Source organism: Zerene cesonia, chromosome 3, assembly GCF_012273895.1.
Source record: "Zerene cesonia ecotype Mississippi chromosome 3, Zerene_cesonia_1.1, whole genome shotgun sequence".
NCBI classification, from domain to species: domain Eukaryota; kingdom Metazoa; phylum Arthropoda; class Insecta; order Lepidoptera; family Pieridae; genus Zerene; species Zerene cesonia.
This window is the reverse complement of record NC_052104.1, coordinates 5509530-5518741: the sequence shown is the minus strand read 5'-3', so window position 1 is coordinate 5518741 and position 9212 is coordinate 5509530. Positions and strand designations below refer to the sequence as shown.

Sequence of the window (9212 nt, the reverse complement as noted above, 5' to 3'; positions counted from 1 at the left end):
ATTATCTTTCAATATTAGCTACGTATTCTTTGGCCATAGCTGTGGTATATGTTAAAACATTTTTTTAATCATTTATTTAGAGGGCTTTTAAACTATTGTTTATGTCAGCCCCATTGAAACAAAAAAAAACTTATAAACTAAATACAAACTTGATTAAAATAAAAAGAGATTAAAACAAAACAAATCTTCCTCTGCTAATCACTACTGAAACAAAAGAAGAACATAAATACGTTGTGAAAGTCTAAGGACTTGGTTTATAGACAGACAAAAAGGATCTTACTAGTTCATAAACCAATCCTGCCTCCTCCGAACAAGGGTTAGATAATAAATTATAAAAAAAGACCCATATTGGCTTGTGTAGCAACTAATTTTTGCCACAGTTCGCTGCGTTTGATCTCTTTCCGAGCACATTCCACCAGTACATGATGTACGTCCTCGGGTTTCTTACTAATTGTACATAAAGGAGATGCTACCTTACCCATCATATGTGCAAATGCTCTTAGTGGCATGTGCCCGAAACGCAGTCTATTATGTTAAAACTTAAACGATAGTTTTAAGTTACGACGAGACCTGTGCGAAGAGTACGAAAAAAGTCCCGTAAGCGCGGCGCTGTGAGCGCGTGAAATAATATTGCCAGTATTATTGACCCATGACCCCAGACTTGGGAGAAAAGATGTTAATACGGGTTATAGAAAATACCGCTTTATTTATTTTACATAAGAGATACATGTACATGTTATGTCATTACATAGATAATCACTTATTCAGTACCCCTAGATTACTTGGTAATAGTTAAGTGGGAAATGTGAATTGTCTAAACAATTTATTTCTTAGTCATTTAATTTAGGAATAACGAAATTAAAAATAATAAAACAATCTCTTATATTGTATGTATCTTCTAACAAACTGTACAACTTTACTTTATTATATTTATTTCTTTTATTATAAGTAATTATGATCACTTAATGCTGCTGTACCAGACATACTGTTATCATTATCACTGTCATTACTTGAAAGGCCAGAAACTGGATGTCTACAGCTTTCCATAGAAATTATAGTTCCTGACGTACCTTCCCCACACTCTTGTGATAAGCATAGTCTAAGCGAATCTTTTGAAATAATGGTTCCATTAGCAGCTTCTGTCAATGCGATAATTTTTTTTGGGCCTTGTGCTTGTGCAATATCTTTTTTTGCAATCTTTTTCTTTTGCACATTTTTTAGAACCTTTTTTTTTACATTTGCTCGACTCTTTGGGGGAGCCACAATTTTATTGGATGTTTTCGTTGCTAAGTTGTCTTCTTTAGCAATCCTACATACAGTTTGTTTAGAAACACCTGTAAAAAAATACATAACATTTAATTGGAATTAAGCAAAAAACTTAAAATAATTCGACTTCTTTTTGTTTCTGAAGATAAGCCTATTTAAAATTCACCTTAATGACCATTTCCCTAGTTATACATATTACTATACGATTCAACTTAGAATAGGACATTTTGCGTCATGTCATTTCGTCACATGTAAGCACATGAATTGAGAAAGAAGTTAAATAACTAATAATAATATAGCATATCCTTTATTGATAAACGAAACTGGAACCAGTGACATAAATGGATCGGAAAAATTTTAGGTCTCCTCTAAAAATACAATGTGGCTTCACAACACTGTCGTAAGACCGATATGCTAAATCAACAATCGACCTCCATAAGTAAGCTGCAAAGATTCATAAGACTGGCACAATTACTGGCAGTATGAGCACAATACCAACTGTTGCGATTATTAATCATCATCATGGGCAATTATTAATCTGCCACGTCTACATCTTTTCACAAAACAAGAAGTCCTAGACTACATCTGTTACGTTAAGAACAGAAATCTCTGGAGAACGATACCTACAGCTCACAACAGACTTAAATACTCACGTCTTGCATTTTCTCGGACCCCATAATAAAGTCTTCTAGGCAGAATGCTTGGAAATCCTTTTTAGTGGAATATATTACATTCTTGTAATTATTGCAGAACACAACATTTGTACATTCCTGTGTTCCAAACTATTCTATTAGGATTTTGTAGGACAGTAAGTCAGCAATAAGAAGCCATGTTATATCTTCAGGACTTATCTTAGAATGTCACCTTGAGTTTGTGAAATGGGGAATTCTCTAATATTACAGTGGACAAAAGGACATAGCAATACACGTGGAAGTCATGTTGCTGATATCTTAGCCAGAAAAGCATCTGATACTACGATCATAAGGCCGCTGCCTACAGTTTCGATACCTTCAAGCTGGACTCGGCTTACAATTACCCAGCTCACTAACACCCCACAGGAAGCAGAATGGAATTTTTTCATGCCAAATAAGCGCTTGTCGTTGAATTGCGGAAATGTGCCCGTATTTATTAGTATTTGGTTTGTGTTTATTCAAATGAATTTATTATCTAAGGTAAGAAATAACGTTTTCATTTAAAATACACCGTTATTGAAATGAGGTGTTGCATTGCAATGTTGTGCCTGTGGTTAATTTCTGCTTTAGTGCAGAAAAGTGATTACGGTATCATATTGCAAATTATATTTAAAAAATAATTAAATCTAATAAAATAAACAAATATTCATGATAAAGATGGAATGGAAGTATGGAATGTATAAATTATAAACAATAGGACAGTGACAGACAGACAGACACTGACAATGCAGATAATGAATCATGATTTTGTTTGATTATTATTTTGTGCTATAAGGACAAAGATTCTTGAAAAGAGTAATTATCGAGATTCTTGTCGATTTTTGTTGGTTTAAAAAAAGAAGTCACTATTCAAATCACTTCTACAAGTTTACATGATTAAAAAACTTTGAATTTTAATTGATGTTCTTATTCTTAGGTCATTCGCATACTAGATACCTACTTCGACATATTATTCTCTAGGTATTTACAGTAAGCGTAAAAATAAATTGCCGAATCAAAAATACACATCATCGAAAAATGGCAAAAATTGATTCTGCTCATATTAAATACAATTTTGCCTATTACAATTTATTTAATTTAACAATATCAGTCTATGGGTAAAACTAAATACCATTGTATGGCAACCTTATATATTTACCGGCCATGGCAGCAACTCGGGCTGTAACATTAATTAATGGGATCAGAACGCCTTTATTTTTCTTTTCCGCTTCACAAAACAGCTTCACTTTGAAAATCACTTCGCGGGCCGCACTTTCTAATACTTTAGGCATAGTAAACAATATTCTAAACGTGGTTATTTTATTAATTTTTATTAATTAAATTCGACAAAGCTCTTTAACCTGTCAAATTTAGTTCATGTCTTTGCCGTGGGACCGCATTAGTGGCGCCCTCGCGGTCTCTAGTACATAAAATGATATCAGAGAGAATATTCCAACCATAGAGATGAATTCAGATAAAAATAGTGGCGTAGTTTATGGGTCATAATGTGAAACTCGAATTCTGATTGGTTGAAAATTTCACCTTGTTTTGCTTTACCAATATGGCGCTGCTGGTGTTATGAGATGACAACATCGCAGTTTGTGTCTTGTTTGTCATTTTTAATGAAATTTCCAACATTTCATAACTACCTCAATAAGTGCATGGACTATAAGTACAAGTAATCTAATATTGCCTTATTTAGAGGCGCGGTTCAATCGAGATTTGTAATGAATAATAATTATAGTAAATTCGAATGCGTCTCTAAGGAAAGTACTTAGGTGGTAGCTCTTGTAAAAATGGCGGGTGTGTTATCTTTATGGTTTCTGTTTTCCTTTCTATAAGAGAAAGTCAAAGTGTAATAAGTGCGTGAACAACTAATAATTGTGTTTATTTTGTCGTTTGTGCGTTTATAAAAACAATATGAACTGCATATTATTTTGACATTTAAAGTGTAGTTTGTCAAGACGGCGCAGGTGTAATCGTTTTTGATGAAATTATCAGAATGTCGCGTTGGGGCAGAGGCCGAAGCGGCAGCGTGGCCGTGCCGCTCGATAGTGCCCTATTCAGAGAAAACAGTAACTGTCCCACAGCAGCCCGGTCCGCGGGCACCGTGGGCAAATGGGGAATCACAAGCTTTACTTCAATTAGAAGCGCCCCTTACGGTAAACATTTTTTAATTATTTTTAAAATTATTGTTATTTTAATTGTTTTACAAATTATTAAGTCCATTCATTATAGATATTATCAAACTTGTCCATAAAATATTCTTATTGGTTTTTAAATCTCCATGTTTCCCCTTATATTATGTAGCGATACATCAGAGGTATGATACCTATTGAAATTTTTTTTTCAGCCTACCAAAGTAATGTTCACAAGAAACCAGTTCAAGACCAAAATAGCCCATTGACAGTACCAGCTGTTGAATCTGAACAGCCACCGCCTAAACCCAAGAAGTTTTTCAAATCACGTAACACTGAATTGTATCCTCCAGTACCACAAATTACATATGCTCCTCCAGTACATCCTGCACCACTCTCACCTGAACATACCACTAAAGAGAAAAAGACAACTAAGCGAAGCAGATATAATAGAGATTCGTCTTCACCTGAACTACCAAGACGTAATTCTGAAAAATCTCGAGGCAAAAAGAATGCAGTTGCAACTAAAGCAGCAAAAAAAGAGGACCCTACAGCAGAAAGTTCACAACCACCAAATAAGCGATACTTAGTTAGAAATCGTGATAAAGTAATTAATTATGCAGAGGATGGAAGCAACAGTCCAATACCTGAATTTACCAGATATGAGCCATTACAGCCCAAGGTTTCAACCCCTAAGGCCAGTCCTCTAGTAGCCAGTGCCTCACCAAAGGCTGTCCTTAGCCTATCACCAAGTAAAAATGAGGTAACAAGTCCATCAACTAGTAAGGAAAGCAATGAAGAGCGTAAACCACCACCAATTGTACTCCGTATCTCCAAAGGTACGTCTAGAATTGTTAGTACAGATTCAAATGAAGGTTTCACCTCCCCTGGATCAGACCGGCATTCATCTATGGATAATCATTCCGATTTTGGGTTAGATCACAAGAAAAGTCCTTCCATGGATGCTATTTGTTCCCCTAAACATGAAGGACTTAAAATTACTATAAAATGTTCTGGTTTCAATCAAGAAGGTAAAAAAGAAAAGAAAAAAGAAAGGAAAGATGGTCACAAATCTCATAAAAAGCATCATAAGGTGTCATCAGATGATGAACCTTTAAAAAAACCAAGCTCTCCACAACCTGGTTCAGATGCTTATGAACTTTATAAAACTCTTGCTTCTCCTGCACATGAACCAATTCAACCAGAAAAGAATTCAAACAAAAATAAGCAGATAGACCTCATAGAATCCCAATTGGCTAAATTTGATTCTACCTTAGAGGACACTAATGAACCTCCTCCTGAGCCAAAACCCTCAGAAGTACTATCAGGTAGATCTCGACGAAATAGACCTAACATCAATTATAATGAAAATGATGATGAGGTGTATGTAGCAGCTGGAATTTCCAATAAACATGTAACAAAGACTGTAAATGAAGTAAAAAGAGATTGTAGAAAGACAAGAAAAAAGCAAGAAGGACCGCTTGATCCAATACCTAATAAATTGCAAGATGTTCCCCTAGAACCAGAATCAAAAGAATCTGAATCTCCCATTGAACAAAATGAATTGATTAATATTTTAGCAGGTACAGATAAAACTGAAAGTATACCGAAGTTAAAAATTAATAAAAACAAGAAAAATAAGCATGGCCATAATAAGCTCTCAAGTCCTGATACAAATGAAATTACTGATAATACAATTAATGAAGTGAACGAAATTAGTGAAGAATTAAATTCTGAGCTACAACCTACAGAAGATTCACAACAGGAAGCTACCGAAAGTCAAAGCCAGACACAAACTCAATCTACTGACTCCGCTTATAATAGTTGCCCTAATGAATTATCAGAGGAAGAGTTGCAAAAGCAATCTCAAGATGTTTTTAAGTCACCTCATTCTGAAGAACATAATGAAGACAAACCAAGTGTTAAATTAGTAATCACAAAGAAAAAGGGTTCTATATTCAAAAGTAAATCTTTAGGTAATGATAATCCATCTCCACTTCCTGCACGTAAAAGACGACATCTTTATAAACATGAATGGGCTAATGATGTAAGTATATTTTCCCGTTGTTATGTTTATCCAGATTATTTGCCAAAACTCCATGAACAACAAATATTTTTATATTGCAGTAAAGAGAGTAATAGTTTTTGGGTTAACAGATCTTGCAATATAAACTATTGATGCTTATCAGTTTCTGATAATAAGAAATAATGAGGCAATCATAATTATTAAGAAAGTAACTTCTTATTGAGCAATTAATATACCAATTTTACATATTGAAAAATTTATAAAATTGATAAGAAAAATTTCCATTTTCATTCAATTTGTTATGGTTATTGTATAACTTAAGGTAAACCTGCTTAACGTAAAAGTATTTTATTATAAGACATAGTGCTCAATTAAATTAATAACATGTGCATTGTGCATCAATTGTGTCTATTCTTTATGTAGCATTTAATTACCTAATCAATGGTTCATGTCAATGTAAATTTTATATAAAAATAAAGTCTATTTATATGCTAAATAAATAAATTCTTAAAAAAATTAATTGTATTTCATAATTATTGTTATGTTTTATGATAATGTTTGAAAGATCTCTATAATAAACATCCCATTAATTATCTCTAAAATTAATTAGGCTATATGGAGAAAATTGCATTGACCTTCATTAATTTAAGTGTAACAACATTATGTAGTGTCTATGTTATGTCAATAATTAATTTATTATATTCAAAATAATTACCTGTTAATGCCTCTTACGATTGGTTTCCATAATTTAAAATTTTGCCTTTTCATTTTACCTTACAGCAGTGCATTTATATTTCCTATAAGAGAGTGAACACTAATGCACATAGTTTTACTTATTTAGTAATCGATAATTGTACTATCAATGTTTATATTTTTATATCAATAACAAAATATAATAATAAAAATAAATACTATTATCAACAATGTGTATACATAATGCATAGATTTTTATTTCTTATTAATAAACCTATATTTTTTTATGCATATCCATTCATAATAAGTGTGATAAAGTAATATTTTATAATATGCTTTTATTAGTTTCACCAGCAGAGGGACTTGAATTCAAACTTTGTTAACTTATCAAGAATGGATGACATATTGCAATAACTTCAAGAGTTCATCTTCTTAACCTAATAAGAATGGCCAGAATTAAATAATTAGAAATTTTTAACGCATACTCTGTAAGAGCAATTGAGGCAATTTAGTTAATTATATTATTAAAGCATACTTTTTTATGTAAAAATTTTATTTTCAAGATCTTGTTTTATAATATTTCTTGAATCGCCGTGCACGAGGATATAAGTTTTCAGTTTTTTCGATTTTTTAATCTTCAGAAAGGTAATGAGACTCCAAGACCCGAACAACCGGAAGCTAATGAAGCCCAGAATCCTGCCAGTCAAGTATCCGAGGAACTTACCAGAGTCACTCGCTATAGAGCTGCTGATCCAATTATAGATGACCCAATATCCAATGAACCTGTAAAACCTTACACCAGTGTGAGATGTGCAAAAGAAGCAAAAGAGGTACTAGAGAAATCTTTAAAAAAATAAAATAGTGGTATGTAAAGTATGTCCATTTATTGATATTCAATACATGTATTTTTCAGTATTATACTGTTGTGAGGAATGTGAAGAAAGCACATCAAATCCAAGAAATAGGTGAATTCCAAGAATTTAATGATGATGTTGAATATCTTCTGGATGCTTTACAGGTAAGCAATGTGTTGTATGAAAAGCGTCTTATTTATTTGGTTCTCTGTGTTGAATATATGTAGTTGTTTTGTATCTTAACACATAAAGTTAAATCTGTACTGCATTAGCAAAGTCTCCAAAATACAAACTTTGTTTAGTTAAGGACTAGATAAGATTGAGGTAAAATGTCTAACATCTTTATTTTCGAGAGAAATAAGATCACACCTTAAACAAGTTTTTTATGGGCACATAATATGGAACAAATTTTGAGTAATGTACAATTGTTTTACTTTAAACAGGACAACAACCCGATGTCGACACGTTGCCTGTCTGCCATCACGCTAGCCAGTAAATGTACGGCGCCCGCGTTTCGCATGCACCTACGAGCGCACGGCACCGTGCAGAAGTTCTTCAGTGCTCTACATGATGCAACTAATGATCAGGTAGATCTTTGATCTTTTGACAATTATTTCAGTTTATTGGTGCATAATGTTAACATTTTTATAATTGCATTTATTATACATTGCTACATTCAAATAAAATAATTTTTTAACAATATTATTTGTGTTCTACAACCTCCTTATAATACAACAAACAAATCAAATTACTATTAAACTGAAATCAGGTACTGATTACTGAGCAAAAATAAATATGCATGTCAATATTGAATTTATTTCAGAGTTTGGGGCTGTGTACAGCAACAGTTATGTTTGTACTCTCCCAAGATCGTCTCAATATGGATTTGGACCGTGAATCACTGGAACTTATGTTAAATTTACTGGAGTCTGATGCTTCTCACAAGTAAGTACACTAACATAAATATTGTGTATTAATGTTGTAATTCTGTAAAAAAATATAGGTATTTTAAAAATTATACATCAGATAGCAAAAGTAGTATTTGCATGATTAATCAATTTGTTATTTTCAATGTATTAGAAACGCTCTGGATGACTGCGGCTTGACATCAGCTCAACTTGCCAAGACACAAGAGAGAGTTCGAGAGTTATGTGCAGAGATCAAAAATCAAGGAAAAGCCAAGCATTTAGATTTAGATAATATTACTGTGAGTGTATTTTACTATTTACTTTTTTTTTAAATTTGAAAATATATGGCACATTATTATTTCGATTTATATGACATTGTCCTTAATTTGTAATCAAGTAACTTGATTCTTTGCATTAATAGAAGAGATACTATCACATTTTTAGAAAGTGAGATTGTAAGCCATGGGAGAGTCTTATAAAACATGTTAAAGAGAGTATAGAAAGACATGCATTACATATCTCCATCAGGGCCGTCTTAGACTGTGCTGGGGCCCTTGGGCACACAAGAATTTGGGTTACTTTTGGAATGTAAAGAAAGTTAAATACATTTTTTTACTGTGATCTGCTTTATTATGGGTAATCTAATCTAATATAAT

The 9212-nt window shown here is 32.7% G+C and overlaps 2 protein-coding genes across 2 annotated transcripts in view; one reads left to right on the top strand and one right to left on the bottom strand.

The window, feature by feature from the left end:
• Positions 1 to 697: 697 nt before the first annotated feature.
• LOC119837553 lies at positions 698 to 3329 on the bottom strand. The gene is made up of 2 exons (XM_038363170.1): positions 3097 to 3329; positions 698 to 1334 (listed from the first exon to the last, which is right to left on the bottom strand). The coding sequence occupies exons 1-2, from the start codon at positions 3227 to 3229 to the stop codon at positions 943 to 945; spliced, it is 525 nt and encodes a 174-aa protein (XP_038219098.1). The 5' UTR covers positions 3230 to 3329; the 3' UTR covers positions 698 to 942.
• Positions 3330 to 3939: 610 nt separating this feature from the next.
• The window catches only part of LOC119836078 (protein wings apart-like), a 15184-nt gene continuing 9911 nt past the window's right edge, over positions 3940 to 9212 (top strand). The window contains exons 1-7 of the mRNA XM_038361299.1: positions 3940 to 4099; positions 4291 to 6122; positions 7436 to 7624; positions 7708 to 7812; positions 8092 to 8235; positions 8472 to 8593; positions 8729 to 8855. Coding sequence (XP_038217227.1) covers positions 3940 to 4099; positions 4291 to 6122; positions 7436 to 7624; positions 7708 to 7812; positions 8092 to 8235; positions 8472 to 8593; positions 8729 to 8855 — 2679 coding nt within the window. The remainder of the gene's footprint in view (positions 4100 to 4290; positions 6123 to 7435; positions 7625 to 7707; positions 7813 to 8091; positions 8236 to 8471; positions 8594 to 8728; positions 8856 to 9212) is intronic.